The sequence below is a fragment of the Harpia harpyja genome, chromosome 13 (assembly GCF_026419915.1).
Source record: "Harpia harpyja isolate bHarHar1 chromosome 13, bHarHar1 primary haplotype, whole genome shotgun sequence".
Taxonomy (NCBI): Eukaryota; Metazoa; Chordata; class Aves; order Accipitriformes; family Accipitridae; genus Harpia; species Harpia harpyja.
Window position 1 is genome coordinate 32,782,329 of NC_068952.1, and position 19,592 is coordinate 32,801,920.

At 35.1% G+C, this 19,592-nt stretch overlaps 1 protein-coding gene across 9 annotated transcripts in view; it reads right to left on the reverse strand.

The window, feature by feature from the left end:
• RYR2 (ryanodine receptor 2) overlaps positions 1-19,592 on the reverse strand; it is a 449,694-nt gene that overhangs the window by 67,858 nt on the left and 362,244 nt on the right. For 5 of the 9 annotated variants that reach the window (XM_052805738.1, XM_052805741.1, XM_052805740.1 and 2 more), the window contains 12 exons: positions 19,330-19,570; positions 18,831-18,918; positions 17,544-17,636; positions 17,040-17,210; positions 16,040-16,099; positions 12,850-13,224; positions 11,656-11,790; positions 7,307-7,419; positions 5,579-5,675; positions 1,143-1,246; positions 483-534; positions 282-335 (listed from right to left, as the gene is read on the reverse strand). In XM_052805738.1, coding sequence (XP_052661698.1) covers positions 282-335; positions 483-534; positions 1,143-1,246; positions 5,579-5,675; positions 7,307-7,419; positions 11,656-11,790; positions 12,850-13,224; positions 16,040-16,099; positions 17,040-17,210; positions 17,544-17,636; positions 18,831-18,918; positions 19,330-19,570 — 1,583 coding nt within the window. The remainder of the gene's footprint in view (positions 1-281; positions 336-482; positions 535-1,142; positions 1,247-5,578; positions 5,676-7,306; positions 7,420-11,655; positions 11,791-12,849; positions 13,225-16,039; positions 16,100-17,039; positions 17,211-17,543; positions 17,637-18,830; positions 18,919-19,329; positions 19,571-19,592) is intronic. The other 4 variants (XM_052805746.1, XM_052805744.1, XM_052805743.1 and 1 more) reach the window with 1 other exon arrangement.

A 19,592-nucleotide genomic window follows, 5' to 3' on the forward strand; every position in this document is an offset into this window, starting at 1 on the left:
TTACTACCCATAATTATTTCTTTTCAACAACTAAAAAGTTAAACTCAGTCAGATAAACATGTATGATTCTCTATATAATCTTACATTATGTGATAATACATATGTTTTCGTTTTACTGCTATGAATCTGGTGACTCATATCTGCCAACCCAGCTTCTGACATGCAGTTCACTGGCATAATAAGCTGCAGTAAGCCATGAACCAAGAAACATAAATGTCAGTTGGAAGCTATGAAATAATGTCTAACATGACAAGGAAAGCAAAACAGAAGTATAATCTTACTTCAAAACTCTTCACTTCTTCTTCACCATCATCATCTTCTTCATCATGGCAGCTCTGATACCATGCAGAAAGAAAACATTTACTGATAAGTCATGGGGGAAGGGGGGCTAAGCCTTCCTTCACTTTACACATAATTTCTCTTAATCGTCATTAATTTTATTAAAACAGAAAAGATGCAAAAGATGATAACAAAAAAGTTACCTTTGCCATAATGTCAGCATAAGCCATATACAGGAAATCTTCTTCCAATTTGCTGGTTAATAGAGAGAGGAAAGGGAAAATGAGGAAGATTAGAGCCCTTATAGTAGAACTGGAGCACCAAAATATTTTTAAGCACCTTAAAAATCTTTTTAAAGGATTTTTATGCTCATAATTAATTACAGAAGTCTTTTTGGAAAATGAGGACTTGATTAACTAATACAAACTGAAAAGTAAAGCCAGCTGCAAACACAGTGCTCAGAAATTCATAAACACCTTCCAATGAAGAGAACATAGTAAATTTTTAAATTATACCTAAACATACTTATATTTCTCATTCAGAATATAACTGTCAATAGGGAAGACAGACAGAAGAGAGAGGTGTAGTAAGTCCTGAACACAGCATTTATAACTGTGAAAAAGTGTATAGGGGCATCTATTTGTCTCTAGAAAACTCCTTACATCTCATTATCAGTCATATTAAAAATCTCTTTACATACCACAGGCTAGAGACGTTTGAGTGTAACTCAAACTCACCATACGTACATACGTACATGTTTTGGCCTAGCCTATGCAATCTCACTTCAGAGACATGTATAACTTCAAGTACAGCAGTAATCTGAAAATCTGCATACATTCTGCAGTCTCTCACACCATCCCTACCATTTTTCAGTCAAGGCTGTTCGACTGAATAGCAGAATAAGTTGATGTAAAGGATCAACTCTTTTAAGGCTTTCATCTTCTTCCGGTGGTTCCTCCCCAGGTTTCTTTAGGGAAAAAAAGATTTTAAAAGTATAGTCAATTATCTATAGTGAAAAAATGGTTTACTCTGTGAAATTTATTAAACATATTACTCACATATGTAATTTTTATTTGGACAACCAGGAGGAAACAAGTTCCAAGCACAGTATGAAAAGCCTGAATCTTGACCATGTTTGTGACCATGAAGACTTACAAAGATGACACCAGTTGCAAAGCTTCGGATTTCCTCTCCTTATAAAAATTAAACCTCTTCCCTAGATTCTGAAAGTAACTTCAGTCTTTCACTGCTGTTACCCAGAATGAGTGGTAACCAGATGTCATCATTTGCTATTATATTTTCTATTCCTCTCTATGTTACAAGCTCCATCAGCTAAAAATTAGAATCCTCTGTTCCAAGTCTTATGTCCGGTATAACGTTCGCTGAGGAACTGTGAGAGGCTTTGAGGGAGAAGAAATCCAGACTTGAAGCTCACCAATAGTTTTAGACAGAAGGAGCCATATCTACCAACAACAGTAATGCTGGCAGGATGTAGAATTTTAGAAGATGATAAATCAATAATGTATAAAAAAATATTTTTTATATATATTTCTATGTATACACACACAAATAGTTTTTTCATGTGGTTATTTTGCTTTAGGTTTAGACAGCTCTAGTTAGTTCACTCTAAAGAAAAATGTAGTCCTAAATACTATAATGGCAACCACGGAGGCAGTGTTTTGAAAAGAATCTATTAAAAATCTGTCCTCTGACTTCTTGTCTTTTGCCAAAAGACATTTCAGCAAGTAAGTTTTGCATACAAAGTTATTAACAAAATTGCTTCATCTAGACATATTTTTCTACAAAGAATCTGGTAGCTCAGAGAAAATTGGTTGCATAAATTATGCCCACTCTTCCTCCTCATTTTCACCTAGCAGGATACACTAAAATACGGATTAAAAAATTCCATGCATTGATAAGACTGCACAAGTAAGAAATTATTGTGATGTCAGATGTTATTTGTTAGCAATAAGGAATGGTTGGCCACATAACAGATATAAGGAAAATGGATTTTTTGCCTATTAAGAACAAGTTGTGTGTATTAGTGTCAAATACATTCCTGTGGGAATGCTTATAGATCTCTGTGTACTACACTTCATATGTGCCTGTGAAGTCCAGCTTTTCCACTCAGCTGTACCAATCATGACTGGCTGCAGCTGAGAATTCACTTTAGTTGACATATATGCACAATGATTGTTTCGGATACTAGTCTATGATGGCCATACAAGGTTCATTTCACATTTTGCAGTATGTGACAATATTTTCAGTATCAATAACAAGATCTGAACAATGCAAATTATAACTCTAGTTATATCTCACCATTATGGAGGTCTTCCCCTGCTCTTTATTTCAATCTCATTTAGGATGCTGACCTTTCCCTTTAATTAAATGGCAGCATTCTATACTTGGAAATGTTATCAACCAGAATACCTCTCTAATGATGTTATCAAAACTGATGAAGCAAAAGGGTAGAAGTTGTGTTAATGTTTAATACAAGTTATTAGTTTTCATAGATTTAATTCAAATTAAATGGAGGATCAAATTCACCAGTGACTGAATTAAGTAAAACTCATTATTAAGCATAGCATGAACACTAGAACCAAATGATTTTCTGACATTTCTGGGAAAAAAGTATTCTTAATTTTCAATGTTTTGAGACATTTGCCCGACAGTTATTTAAGTGTAAAATAAAAAGCTTTAACTGAACGTAACATAAGAGGATAAAACAAATAAGTTGGGTAAGTTTTAGTTGCCATTTCTAAATGCTGAAGATTTAAAAGATTTAATTTTTATATAATCTATTCATTAAACTTTAAACGTATTGTTCTTATAAATTATTATTATTATGTCCAGTAATGCCTACCAACAAAAATAATCAATAATTTTATCACATAAGCTTAAGTGTTCATATAACATATTTAAGTAAAGCAGAAGCATTTTAACTGTTAATAAGGACAGTGTTGAATATCCTATGATTTTAATATCAAATATTAAAAATCTAGTTCCCTTAGAGACTTGATCTGTTGAATCAGAATTAAGAATCAGCAGAATTAAGCTCCTCAAATAGAGGACTTGTGTATATTTTTTTCTTTTAATATAGAGAAGTGGAAGAAGTAGTGCCACTTCTGTATAACAGTCTTAAGGACAGAAGATTCAATGAACAAAACTGCAAGTTTAGTCCAGTCCTTGCTTTAGCTGATGCAAACACTCACCTCCCACATCCCAGAAAAAGCCCTTACCACAGGTCTGTAAATTGCCTGGATCTGGAAAAGCCAGGAAGGAGGTAGTTTTTACTGCATTTCTCCCTTCAAATTATTTTTACTTGGCAGAAAAAAAAGAGTTCAAGATTCTCAGTATTGAGAAGGAACGTACTATGGCATACAACAATGTAGTTTATTGACTACAGAGACTTAAAGGACAGGAAGTCTTGGCTATAGTTTCTGGGCCCTGGATTGTTCCAGTTTTCTACCTAATATGTGAACAGTTCAGAAACTTCAGACCATCCTTCAGGCATACATTAGAGAACCCAAGGCTCCTCCTTTCTCCCCTTTCAGACAAGTTCTGCCACCACAGCCTGGGCTGCGATTCCATCTTGACGGTCCAATAAATCTTTAATTCCTTGCTACACCAGGGTACAGTTTCTCTAAGAGGGTCAGAGAACCTTCACCAGCATCACAACCACATCTTTCATGAAGTCCACACAGAAGTCTGGGTCAGCTCCACAGAGCTGAACAGTAGAACCTCAAACTGTCACCCTCCACGAGAGTGCTCTAAAGCAGCAAGAATGTGACAGAAATTTCTTTAAAGGACAGATAGAGGTTTTTTTGCTCTTTTGAATGAAAGGTGTAATACATCTATTCTTGAGAGAGTGCTGGAGACACACTTATCTGTATGCTTGAGGAATTACAAGGGAATGCCTCTAGTCCTTTACTAAAGGATGATATAACAGCCATTCCAGTCTGTTTCTGTCTTCTCTAAGACAGTTTTTCACAAAAGCTACCTGCCAGCAAGGAGTTCTTCATGAACTTAGCAAAGATATGGTTTCACAGAGAAGATAAGGAGAGAACCCTTTATGTCAGAGTGTAACCAAATGACCATGCTAGGTCATTTCTTCACACATACATACCTGCACATACATACACACATGCAAAGAGCTAGGTTGTTCCACACTCCATATCTACACACACATGCTCTCAACTGCTAAAACATGATTATTTTTGGCAATGAACCTGCACTATTTAAAAGATTTGCAGTGTATTGGGACACATGAAGGTATCAGTTTAAAAGGTTGTATACGAAGTAATTATTTGCAGATGTCTCTTGCTTTTTCACAATGCTTGATCATACAATAAGGATTCCACAAGAAATGAATTCTGCATGTGTGCAGGCAAAAATGAACTTCCATAGTCTGCTTCCGTTGAGCTCATTGCTGCTGATCTTCCTTTCTCTATTTTGATCCTTATTTTCAAAATTATTCACAACTTGGGTAGCTGGTTTTAAGCATAAGTTTTAAAGAGTAAAAGCAAATTATTGTTTTTTCTAATACCAATATTCCAGCTAGCTTCCTCTCTATTGCAGAGAGCTGGCTCTCCTCACAATAAAAAGTTTGATCTCAGACTGTGTTCTGTTGGACCTCCCAGGGACTAAATAATTTCCTAGTACTAGTTCTTGCCCAACCCTCGAAAGAACTACCTTTCTGGGAGACAATTGTAAGGGATGAGGACACAAGGACTTACTGAAAATCACCCCAGGGATTTACCAGGCTAAAGACACGACTCTTAACACTTTACTGTTGGGAAAAATCTTCACCTCCCTCACAAGAGGATTCTTCTGCGAAGTAGCAGCAGACTCTGTCTGCTTCTGAGGGACTGATTAATCTAAGAGTAGAATTCCTCTAGTTTCATATTCTAACCTTTTGACTTAAATGGTTTTAATGTGGGTTATGAATTCTGCAAATACATAAAGGTTAACTGTGAAGAAAGAAGGCAGTAGGCTGCTCCCCTTCTCCACAGGGCAGAAGATAAGAAATAGGGGAATGACAGCAACTGGCACATAATTTAGACAAAAGTTTAAAAAGCTTTATAAAAGGTTACTGAAGCCCTGAAGCAGACTGCCTGAGGGTATTCTGGAATCTCCATCACTTGTAATTTTTAACTCCTGTCAGAGTGACTGGGTTATAGCTCACCCTTTTGGGTAGAGATAGCTTAGATGATATCTTATGTACCTCACAGACTTATTATTAATCAAGATTAATGTTAATCCATAATACATTCCCACGACCCTTTGCACCCAGACGTACTGCTAAGTCTTCTATCAGTTTGTCTTCAAAATAGTGTTCTTCCGTCTCAATCCAAGATTTATCATAGCCTTGAAGAAAGAGATTGACGGCTCGGTGCCTAAAAAGGGACATTTAAAACAAAAGCTGTAAACTTTTAAAGAGAAGATTTGGTCAATATGAATTTCATTTAGCTTGAAGAACTGTCCAGTCATTACAACTACCATTTAAAAGGAAAGCAAAATTTCTATGGTAAAACCTGCCAAAAGCACCTATTTTAAAAATTAAGTTGACATTAAAATGCTCTATTCAAAACCGTGTCCCATTAATTTGTAAAACTGATATTAAAATGTAATAATAACAATTTTAGGAACAGATAATAAATAGAACTTTAAAGAAATTTAAACACAAGTAAGAAATAAAATCAATTATTTTTCCATGTTAGTGAGTTTTATTTTTAATATAAAATATTTTCATATTATTTTAATTTAAATAGTAATATAACAGTAATAGATAACTTTGGATTGTGCTCAAATAATTGCATTTTTTTAATGTTCAGGATTAGACTTGCATATCTAAAATAATAAACCATTTTTTTTCCAAATTCCATGAAATTAAATGGATGATGATGCTAGGGGTAAGAGGGTAAGCCAGTGATGAAGTTTACTGTTTTTTCTTTTTTTCTTGAGGATTCACTGTAAAATGGACTGTGTGGCAACCAATTCTCCATGAAGAATTTTATCAATCAATCATCCTAATTTTTTTAAACAACTGCCAGTCTCATATACTGAAAAGGAAGAACTATAATTAAAGTATACAGGAATGCTAGTTATGTGCAGGTGACCTACTTGGTAAAGTAAGAACAGCTACAAATGGAAACATCTTTGTTCTATTTTCAACTGTCACAGCAGCCTCATTTCAAGCTAGTATGATTCTTATGCCCTTGTACTTCCTGGGACAGACTAAGATTCATCCTACTAACGTACATCCTACTATAGTAATAATATGCATACTTTTGGGAAAAAACGAGTACTTTATTATGTTGAAAAGATCAGACACAAGTGTTCTGGAAATTATTTTTATCAGTTGCATGAAAAAAACAGATGTCTTTACTTTTTCTGAATGTTCATTCCTTCCAGAATCTCAGGATTCTGAAACTTGCTTGACTATAGATCCCATTCTCTATTGAACAAGAAAGAAGAGGAAAAGGAGCCACAGGAAAAGGTGTGAAACACCTAGAGTTTGTGCATATATTTCTTGTCTAATAGAATGCTCTTCCCAAAAGTGCACAATAAATAGACAAGTTTTCAGATAAAAGGTATCAGTTTATTTCCTGCATACAGAACTTTTACCATCTAATAACGAAGGTAACTCTGTATTTCCAGAGCTATACCATGGCTTTGGAGGAAATTTATCTCCCAAGATATTACAGTGACACCAAAATGCCTGTTTCTGCATTTATCTCCTATGAAAGGTGTCTACTTTTCAGAAAAGAAAACATACCAGGAGGAACAGGTGGAATAACACCAGGAGGAGAGAATCAGAAATCTAAAATTACACTTTTTGTTATTTTTGCAGAAGATATATTAGAAGAAAGTAATTACATCTATTAAAAGAAAGTAACATACAAAGTACATTACTACACAGTTTATCAATTACTGGTTTACATGTTTTTCTTCCTTTTGATCTTGCCAAATAGCACTGTATGAACACAAACGCATTTGTGAAAGATAGAACAAATATAGCTCTTACCTTGGCAGATTATACAATGGTGCCATTCTAAAGCAGGCAACTACTGCTCTTTTCCTCTGTTTAGACAGCAGCTTATGCCACACTGCTTTTTTGGACCGCTGAGGATGCTCAACCTGTTACATAAAATACACATGGAAAAATAAACAATGTGGCAATGTCCCTACTGTCTGGGCATAGTAATAATAGTACAAATGTGAGATAACAGATAAATCAAGTGAAAAGACAACAGAAGAACAATAGATGGGGAAAAGTGTTCTAGACAGAGTTCAAGTGATCAGCCAAATTGTAGAATCAGAATTTAGAAAATAAAAGCAAAAATCTTCTTCCTTTCCTTGCATAATATAGATATTCTCTTTTTTTACTTCATCCTACTTCTTTTATCTTTTAGGTAGAATATTATCATCATTGAGGCCATCTCTCAGGAAACCTTAACTTTTAATACAAAGAATCTTCACTCTTTCTATCTTTTATATGTAACTCTTTACATATGTACAGGTAAATTGTACACCTTCACATTGCCTCAGACAATACTTTTAAAGGAATTGTCTTAAATACTATTAATATTTTATTTGTAATATTTACCATGACCAGCTACAATGGAAAGGAATTAACTTTACGAATGAGACACAGGCATGAAGACTTAGTTAGGACTAAATCCCTTCCATGAATCTGCATAGCTAGAATAAACATAAGATATTCCAAAACACTTCAGCTACATTTCACAATACTACAGCTCTGTCTTCAGATATATTCTCTTTCTGCATCCTGGCTTTACAGTAGCGTGAGATGAAATTGGGTGTGTCCCATCCTCAATTTTTGCTCTTTCAGTTTCTTTTGTTCCACCTTCCATCCTTGTTTCCATCAGAAGAAAATGACTACTGTGGTCCAGAAGAGCAACTGCATGCAACAGTATATAGCCTGATTGGATAGCTGGGAACTCTGATTGCAGGCTGTACTACTGATCACTCCTTTCCCGTAGCCTATTCACAGTCTTTGTGATTTACTTCACAACTGCTCCAGAAGATTACATAATTTGATTTAATCTACACAACTCTTGTAGAGTTAAGGGCAGGGATGTCTGCTGTGTGGGATTGTTTGATTGTGGGGGGTTGGTTTGTGTCTTTTACTGACAACTGTGCTAGTGGAATAATAGCTCCTCTGTCTCCCATCACCATCAGAGGAGTCAATGGAAGTTAGCATCTCCACCCTGAAAGCCTTGGTGATTCTTCCTTGTAATAAAACAAAGCATTTTATTTAAAATATGTAGTGATGATGATGTTTATGTAGACTCAATATTCAATCCAAACATAGTTATCCAAGAGGACTTTTCTAGTTTAGTGAAATACAAAAAATTATTCATAGTTAAATGATAAACATTTAATTAAATGGATTAAAATACTGCCAAGCATCCAGTGAAATGGATAATTACACTTGTAAGATTGAATGGTGACATTCTAAAACAAGTTCCTTCCAAAAGATAGAATACAAATGAAAAATATTTGTTAAAAGAAAGGATAGAAAAGTGTTCACTGCAAACTTATTTACAGTCACAAAACAAAGTCAGCGCTAATAATTTAGCAGTCGGACAAACCAAAATGTGAAAGTTAGGTAATTAGTAATATCTTCACAAACAACTATAAAACCCTTTATACTTTCCCAAAAGAAATAGCCTCGGCCAAAGCAAGCAGATCTCTGAAAATAATAAAAACAAAGAAGTTAGCTGTGCATGGAAGGAAAATACAAAGAATGAACTGATCTTTGCCAGTGCAATAAGGAAAGCATTCAGAGTATGTATATACAGAGTGCAGAGTATTTGTATATGGAGAGCGAAGGATTACTAAAGACTATTATAAAAACAGACCCAGTGCTCACATATTCATTATTTTTAAAGACACTGAATTACCTATTTCAGTAACAGAAGCACTTGAGCACTTGTCTACAGAAGATAAGTAAAGCTGTGGGGCCAAATCTTTAAACAAATAGGTTCAAAGTACCCAGTCAGCATTTACTTCACTACAAGTCATTTTTTAAGTCTGATCAGAAGGATTGATCTGAAATGTTGATCTGGTATTACAATGGGAATCCATCCTGTTCTGTACTACTGCTGGATTCTATACGCTGTGAGACTGATCCTACAACAGAACATGGAAAACACAAGGATCATACCTTGGGTTTCACTCCCTTGAACAATTTCTCCAAACTACACAAGCTTAACCAATTTATATACATGATGTTATAGCTAAAATGCCAGAAATCAAGAGATTGTATATGCTGTTTGAACTCAAATACAAGAGTCTAATGCTGAATTAGGCAACTTTGTACATCCTAATCAATTTCCTTTCAGCTCGATTAACTTCGATAAAACCAGGGTAAAAGACAAGACCTTTTGCCTCCCACATTTCTAGCTTTACTCTTCCTTCTTCCTCACAGCCACTCTATATCCTTTCAAATCAACACCCATTCTCCTGTCTCTCTCTAGTAGGCTAACCGTGATTGCCATGGATTTACTTCCACATTCTATCACTTTTTGCTTGCCCCACGCATATTCAATAACAGGCAAAATTTAGTGACTCCACTTCAATCAAACTGTGTAAGGCTGCTGAACTTGAGGCAAGTCCATACTAAGGCTGCCAAACTATATGAAGAAGAGTTGTATGATGCAACATCTGGGACACAAGTATTCACATCTACACACTTTCTACATTCCAAGATCCCTGAAAGTCACTTTTAGCAATCAAGTGCTGCACAGTGTATATACAAGCACTTTCACATATCTCTTGGATTCCTACTTGACTGAACCAGTGATCTCATCACAATGTGGAAACTTCCTGACATGGGGTCTGAAAACCTGTGCCAAGCTTCTGAGTGAAACCAACTACTCTAAGGAGAGGGCAAGAGAGCCTTGAACTCTCAAATGTTCTTTGAAAAGGAAAAAAAATAAACCCTGAGCAAATTCTATATGCAGTCAGTTTGTAGTGTATGGTGTAACCAGCAGCATTCATCTCTGCCACTAGGAATATCCTTCAAGTTAATGTGTGTTTCTTCAGTACATTTCAAAAAAGAAAGGCTTAGAAAACACAGAACAAATCTAAAGTGCAAAATAGGTAACAATTCAGTAAGTAAAATGGGAAAACTAAATTTATCAAGTAGTCTGACTTGTAAAAGGTACCAACATAAGGGATTTTTTTAATTCAAAATTTCAAGAATTAAAAACTTAAAAATAAGTAATAGACTCTTGTCCCAAGGGGAGGAAAAAAACAAAATCAAAACCAATCAGCAAACACCTAACTTCCAACATTTGTTTTTGGTTGACCTATTTCTGGGGACAAGTTTAATCAGAGAGACAAAAGACAAAATTCTATCAGTGCTAGTTGGAAGAAGCACACAAAATAAACTACAGATTTTTTTTAAATGAAAGTTTCTGTAGTCCAGGTCAAATGGGAAGCTCATACATTTAAGCAAAAGATATTAGATAAAACAATAGACCTTCATGCCAGATTCTGAAACAAGTTAATGATTCTGCCAGAACTTTCTCAGAAAAATCATTCCTCCAACCCTGCTTCTACTATTTCTTGAATGCAGCAAGTAATATTTCAGCTGGCCAGATTAACCTTGGTTTGTATTCACCGTTGCACCAGCATGAACAAGTCTGAGTTCACGTATGCAAGCAGTTTGCTGGAGCACCAAAGAGTTGTCTTGCTAAAACTTCCAGATTATCAATGCCATTTTCAATGCCAGTTTAATTTTCTAAATGCATACATTCTTACCCACACAAACTTCCATACAGATTTTGTCAAGTGGACATTCTTCTTACAATTTTTTCAACTAGTACTTAGTAAATAGCTTTCTAAAGCCATCACTAAAGAAGTTGTGTATCAAATCATCTGATTGTCCTACTCCATACAGCTATAATATGCAGCTTCCAACTGGATATTTATGTAGGCAGTTTCTTGCTACTTCAATAATTCAAGAATCTCAACTGAGGAAAAATACCTTGGAAAAAGGCATTTTTTCAATAATTAAGTTGGTTTTTACTCACATTTCATGGTCCATGGACAATTTAGTGATTACTTCCTGCTAGCTGAAACGCACCAGAAGGAAGCTAAAACAACGGTATCACTTTCTTAGTCCTTTTCCAAATAAATGATTGTTGGAGCTGCTGCAAACACAATGTGATCGATACGACCACAATACTGGATTACAAAACACAAGGCAAAGCATGTAAACAGTAGCCATGAAAAGAAAGAAAAAAGAATATAACATTAAATACAGCAAGTGAAAGTAAAAATGAAAGGCTGAATACTTTTGTTTAGATTAAGAAGCAATCGAACTGGGAAAATGTGTCTAACCTGTTCCAGGTGAAACAGTACATTAGCTATATCAAGGACCCTTTCCACAGTCTTCTCTGGATCTGAGGAATCTTCAGTCCTGTTTGGTAAATCTTTGTAAAGTGCCATCTGCCACCTAATGGCAGGATCCTCAAGCTGCAGGAGAAAGATTTCACATGTCACCAAGGCAAAATGTTCGAAATGTAGGGTCAAAAACAGTTTAATTAGTACAGAAACTGCTTCAAAGGACAACAGAAGCACTTTATACGGCTAACCCACACCTTTACATGGCTAAGCCATACAGCGTCCCCTAGACTGACTGAGAGAACAAAACTAAAGACTGATTTGTGCAATGCTTCTTGAGAGCGTCTAGAGGACTACAAGTCTAATAATCATACAAAGAGTAAATCAACATGGGCCAACAAATAGCACAGGCACCAGAAATTAATATTATCTGAGGAAAAATAATGATTATGAGGTAGACAGACATAACTTTGTACACTGACTTTCCAGTTATTAAACCAAACAACAATGAAATTGTTGCTCTCCTAGTGGGGATTACTTAGTTTTCAGCCATGGAAATTAGTAATATTATTCTTATTTATGTAGAATTTTTTTCATTTTAGTCCTTTTCAATTGTTAGAAAATCTTAATTTTACTGATTACTAGCTAAAAAATGAAAAGCTAATTTATGAGAAATGAATTCAAGATGCATTTGCTTATTAGCCTACAAATTATAAAGAAGTGTATGAAGCAAAATGTTTTTTCTTATTTTTCTCTTCACATTTCATTTTTTCCATTTCAGTGATCTGTGATTCTCTGTTTTACCACTAGCAACCTCTTTTTTGTTCATTTTGTCTCCCCAGTGCTTCTGCTAATCAACACTGATGCAACACACTTTGCAACCATTTTTTGTGCCAATGACACTGAAGCAAATGCAATGCATAGCCCGTTTTACTAAGAGCTGTGGCCAACGATCATTCCTGATTGTGCAAGTTAGGTTTAAGTCACACTGGCCTGGATTCCTAGAGCATTTAGGAGCCTAAACCCTACAGATTCGAATAGGGCTTAAACTCAACACTTACTTTTCTAAAACATCTTTGTGGATCCAGATTTGAATTTGTGCCTAAGAGGAGACAATAATGCTAATTCACCTCCACAAAACATCTTATGATACACAGTTTACTGAAGTTCCAGGAATGATTATAAACTTACACAGTCGCTCAATAATAGCTTATTATAACCTAGAAAGCCACAATTGGCAGGCATTTCTTCCACCTTTCGGCTTTTCCATTTCTTAACAACTGTCACATCCATAGTCTTTGTGTGAGCATTTGACTGGATCATCATGAATGGATAGTCCACAAAAGACTTTTTAATCACAGGTGGAGATGTCTTTTGATCTGAGGACTCCTCACATTCTATCAAGGTACAGCTTTTTTGTATAGGTAGTTTTCTAAGGGTATGAGTAGTTGACATTTCAAGGTGTGAATTAGCATGGCGGGAAGAAGATTTTGGTGACTTGAGCTTCATCCATGTCAAAATGAATGCAAGTTTCGTCATCAATTTCTTGAAATAAAAGGCTCGGTACTGAGTAACAGCATGCAGGCATGCAAGGAAAGGAAAGACAGAAACAGGGTGAAGACAAATGTAGACAAAGGTAGACAAATGTATGAAATAGACGCCACAACATTAATAGCTAAAGATTCAGAAGGATGATTCTCAAAGAGTGCAGTTTTCCAAAAAGAAATCAAGATAAATTACATTTTAGCTCTAACATAAATGACAGAACATGGTGTCTGTGAGAAGCAAAAGTGGTTAGCAGAAAACACCATTTGAAGAAAGAATATTGCTATGGTTGGAAGAAAACCAGTCTTTCCAAAAAGTGGTATTTTTCCTCTCTTTTGAAAGCCACTTTACACAAACACCATTATAACTGTTACATATTAATTCATAACAATAATTTAAATTTTTAAGACCATTTGGCCTACATTCCTTTTATGTCTGACTCAAGACAACAAAAGGGTAGTGTATGCATATAGCACAATGGCATCATTTTTCTTAACAAGAAACATCATACTTGACTGTATCTGACGTGTACTTGATTCAGTCACAATAGTGACTGAATACTGTTGACATCAGAGAATTATGGAATAAATTATATTGCACTTGGCAAATAACTACTGAATTTAACTTTATACTTCATACTTTTAAATAATTAAGTTATACACTTAGGTTTATGTGAACTCTAGAATACGTCAGTGTTAATGATTCATGAAAAGATATATTTCAAGCCACTGAGAACAAACTACTTATCAATAGATAACAAATCATAATAAAGATAATAAATACAACAATAAACTGCAGTTCTGAAGTCCTAGAAATGACATATTTTGTCTGTAGTTGAGCTGACTACTTTTCACATACAGGTCAAAACCAGAGCTTTTCAAAGCTAGTAAAGCAATATGTAAATAGCTATAAAATAAAGCTAGCTACAGAAACTATTTAGCTTTTTAGCTATGCATTATGTGGTTCCCTTTCAGAATGTCATCTTCCATTCAGAATTCATTTTACAATTAGGAAAATCCAAAGTCACTGCTGAAAAGTTTACAACTGGAAAATCCATCAATGTGTACTTTGGATTAGCTAAGATTACTTCCTTCTTAATTATCAAGGCACTGTGAAATTTCATCAATATAAGAAATTTAAAAGTACTTTTATTCTCGTGTTATAAACAGAGGAGGTGATACGTTGGTGAACAACAGCAAACTTTTAATTGAAGCAAAGGAAGTTTCTGAAGAGAAAGCACAGATCAAGGTATTTAGAAGTATCAGTACTCCAAGGCAACAAAGCAGTAACATACAGAAATTTCTTAATAGCAGTATGCAGAATGTAACCCTAAAGAAACAAAATAGAAACTGAAGTATTTAAAACAGGAGGACAAGTGCTAAGAAGCAGCATGAAATGCCAGGCAAGACTTACAACTGCATGGCTCACAAAATGACGATATACACATACTGAAAATGTCAGAACAGAAATACCTATCTTTATCATTAAGAAAATATTACTGAAGTTCACACACAAAATCACAACACATTTAAGGTTTGTATGTTCACGGCATGCACATTGCTTAAGTACTGTTGCTCATGAAGATTTTCATAAATGCTCTTTTCTTCCTAGTACTTTGACTGTGTGCTTTCTTCTGCTTCTCAGTATATAACAATATTTGCTATATAAGGATAAGTATTTCAAGCTTTTTTTAGGATTTAACCAAATATTTATTTTCATTGGTAAACTTTTCTATGTGCAATCCCTATAATTTAAAGCTATTGGACTTCTATTTGTAATATTTTATGAAAAACTCTAATTGTTAGCTTTGCAAAATGATGTATCTTCTTGTGAGCGCCCAGAAACCCCAACCTCCACATAATCTTGCTTCACATTGCAGCGATATACAGAAAACATAAGACAGGAGAAAATTAATCTTCAGATATCATTGAGGAAGAACCATCCCATTACCAAGTTATTTAAAAAAAAAAACCAAAACCAAAAACATTTATTGCCATGCACTGAATTGCAGTGGAATCTAGACTTCTGGATGATTCTTAAATACCCTTCTAGAAAAAAAAGCCAGATTTCCAACTCACATGTTTATTCTCTTGTAACCATTTAATGAGCACAGGAAATACTAGTTAGCTCTTTCCTTGAGGTGAATAAAACCTGGGACGAGGCAAAGGACAATCCTAAATAAAGCACCATCCATAGGTCTGATTCCATCTTCCTTCAACAGAGAAGGAACGTACATCATTTTATTACACTTCTGTATTATGGCTGCTGCTTTGCCATTATTTGAAGCATTAATAAAACAGCTCAACTACAATGGGCCAGTTCAGGACTTTTTCCCTAGGGCTATTCATGTGGCACTAATTGGAATTCAATAACAAAAACCTACACTTTTTCCAAAATGTTGTCTTTTCCCTGGGCTGAAAAACAGGAATAAAACTGAGCAAAGTGGAGATTTTTCACTTCACAGAGTATGCCAAAGTAGCAGCTTCCTTTTCTTCACACTTCAAAGAGATACAAAGTAACTTTGAGCATTTCGCAGATTCTATCCAGAAAAATGGAAGGTAGAGTTTAAACAGTGATAGACCTTGCTTCCATCTCCAACTTCAAATTAATGGTGTGCATAGGCAGGGATTTCAACGGCCACATATTATTGTATATAATGCATATATAAAGACAATAAAAACCTAACATTTAACAATTGACATGAACAAGTTACTTGACAGAAGAGAAACAGGGACTACAAGTTATCCTAATGAACCGAGGCAGGTTGTCATTATATAGCACCAACAAATGAATTCAAAAGAACAAAAATCAAGTTTAAAAACTGCATATAGATTACCTTGCCCTGGAGGTGAAGATTACTGCGGATGATATCTCGTACCTCATCTTCAGTATCTTTCTGTCAATAAATTACAAATCACAGAAATTAGGAATAGAAGGTAGTTAAGAAAAGATATTGTTCATATAAATGTCAACTTTGGGCTTAGTTCAGACGATGAATAAAACTGACAATGTGCAAGATTGAGGAAAATCTCAGTGGCAATACACCTTTTTGTATCATGCCAGAGCTAGCCATATCCAAGCTCACAGGAACAAGTTCTGGATGGCATCATTCATACTCGTCCACAGCAATACACTAAATGCAAGTCTGAATTAAAATTACTAGTGTATACTTATATACATACTTTAACCAAAGTTTGACCAAATGAAACCAGTATCATGAACACAGCCTTCTCTGATTTGATTTCTGTTTCTTTTGGAGATCTTTTATCCTTTATAAACATTCAGGTCAGCTGTCTGAAGGTCATATAACCCACTAGGGTGTATAAAGTATCATAGTTTGAAAAAGGAGTATATTCCAAATTACAATCACATTATTGCACTGTGAGTTTACTCCTAGAAGAATCACTTTTAAAACAGTCTACTCCCCTACAGAAATTCTTGCATTCACATGAGAGTGATCGAAAGGAATTAGTTATGATATTGGGCATAGAAGTTAGGAAACATCCAGTTCTTATTTGCATTTCCAAATTCAAGCTTCATAAAATATAACAAACACAATTTAGCATTAAAAATTAAGAGAGAAATAATGGTTTTAAATTAAGAATGTCATCTCTATTCATATACTGATCATTTGGAAAATAAGTATGTCCAAACTGAAATGTTTTAAGCCCTGAAAATGAGAGCAATATGTAGATTACTGTCTACGATAGTCACCCATTGTGCCTTTATATAACAGAATTAGTCTTGAATATTTGCGTCATGCTGTAAGAATGAGCATGGGGCAAAATATTCAAAGAATTTCATTAACCTTTTAGAAGTGCAAAAAGAGCACCTACCATACTGAATCGATTTTTGGCCAGTGCAATTAGCTCTTGGTCTCCAGGAGCACAAATGTTTAGGCCAATAGGAAGTAATCTCTTCAGTGCTGCCACAATGAGAGAGGTCTGCATAGAGTACCGGTCACCTTTTCGCTTCATCTTCTTCCTCTCCTGGTCAGAAACTGCTGCCTGCAGCATAAAGCAAAGATGAAAAAAATCCAATATTAAATCAAAGAATTGTACTAGCCACTTTATACTTGTCTCTGGTTTGACAATTTCCTTGATACCTATACAGCTGCACCCTATCGAATGGAACTGCCGTTATATCATTGCCAATATTTTGCGCCAATATTTTGCACCAATATCTTGAAAGTCCACCGTGTTTCTTAAATGACTACATTTTGATTCTCAACCTAGATTTTTCAACAGATATCATTACAAAAAAAAAAAAAAGTGCTTCTCTGGAGTCCTCCTGTCTCCTTCCCCTTTGCAAAGAGAAAAATACAAAAATCTTTACATTACCTTGGACATCTTAGATTTGGTGTCACTAATAAGGAAAGACATGTTGTTGATTTCATTTTGTACCACAAAGTTCTGCTCTTCCCTTTTGAAATTCTGGAAATACATAAAAGATCTCAGTTAGAAGCACTTATGATATCTTAGGAATCTATCTAAACAAACCTTAAATAAAAAAAATAACTGGAAATTTGTAAAATCCACAAGATAAGACAAGGACAGAAAAAATTAATGGATGATCAATAATGGCCTTGAATTCCAGCTTTATTTACATGACATAGCTCAGGGGGTTGTGTGTTTGGGGTTTTTTTCTATCTCAGAGAGAAAAAATGTTTCTCTGGCTATGAAACAGCTATAATAAAACCCTCACTTCTCCTCTAATTCAATATAAAAATATTGTCTGGGTTTTCCCTTACTAGCAAATCATCCCTTCCAATTTTTTTCCCATTATAAATCCCACTATATTCAGATAAATAAGAAACTTTAAATAAAAGACTGAACTTATGAATACACAAGTAATTTGATGATCCAGTATCTATCTACTGTGCAACCAGTTTCTGTCCACAGCATTGTTTATAATGAATCTTACAGTCAAATTCAGGCACGAGTACACAAATAATAAGGCATCTTGTTTCCCAAACTTGAGAGAATTGAAGTTATGGCAGAAAAGAAATTTAGTATAGACAACAGTCCACACGGAGATCCAATGCCTGAAAGTATTTAGTCTCTTTTGGTTTTTTTCTTCTTTTTGTTCCAGTATTCACGTGAATCATGTTTCATTTTTATTTAAGCACTATCATCAGTGATGGTGCCTGATTAGGTCTTAATGCAGACCCCTTGGTTATTGCACAATTTAGGAAAATGGACTTTAATGAGACAACTACTACTGATTTAGTAGCCATACATCCCAGTTATAAAAAGGCTTTGGGGGTGAAAATAACTGATTGGAAAAAAAAAAAAAAGGTAAGGCCACAGACCTCAATGAGCTTAATATATTAAAAAACAAAACCAAACCAAACCAAACCAAAAAACCTAACCAAAACCCACAACAAACAAACCAGAATTTATAAGAAAAATATCTACAATCAGTGTTACTATGCTACAAAGCACCCATCAACTCCCCTAGCTACTTAGGCATTTCAGAAGTGTCAGAAAACTGAAAGTCATTAATACCTTCCCATCTGCAGTTTCACTCCTGTCATTAAATGTGTTTTCCCAAACACAACCACTAACTAATTGATCTGCCTACTAAGAAACCTAGTTTTAAAAAGTATTTACCAAGGAATTACTTACATGAGACTTTGACCAGTAAATGAAGACCTCAGCCACCATGCGGAACAATTCTTCCGCTTCAGGGTTGGGCTCTTTCAGCCATTTTGCCCTAAAATTTGGTAAAAGGGTGGAAATGTGGATGATCCTCACTGGCTTTATGTTTTGAAATCAATTTTCAACATTTTACAAGGATACAAGCCAACAAAACCAAGCATGCATGCTTTTAATCCTTTCTGGTAGCAGTGGCTTTTTGATGTCCTATTTCAAAGCCCTTAAAATCCTTTTACATTAATCCTAGGTCTAATCCAACAGATTTGGATTGCACCTGTTTTGTTGGTTTTCTTCTGAAAAGTCCCCAGCTCCTCCTAAAAGTCATAAAGCATCAGCTTGAGCAACTTCAAGATTGGCAGGCTGACTAAAAGCTACTTTAATTCAGTGCTAGGCATATCAAGGGATAAGAGATGGTATCAATAAACAGGAAGATTTTACAAGATTCATTGACCTATTCCTCTCCACATACCTGTTATAGTCCACAAATCTAATCAACAAAGGGTAGAAGGCATAGAGGTCCCGTGCCAAAGTGGTGAACTCATCTAGGATGAGCAGTTCAGCCTCCGACATGTCACCTCTGCCTTCTGCTCTTAGATGTTCTTCATCCGATACAACCACTGCTGCTTTTTTCTTTAGCTTATCCATCAGTGGCAGGAAGTGTGTCTTTAAGAGCTGTGGCTTCGCTTTGCTTATGATGGGCTGGGAAAACACTATTCAAGGCAATGAATATTA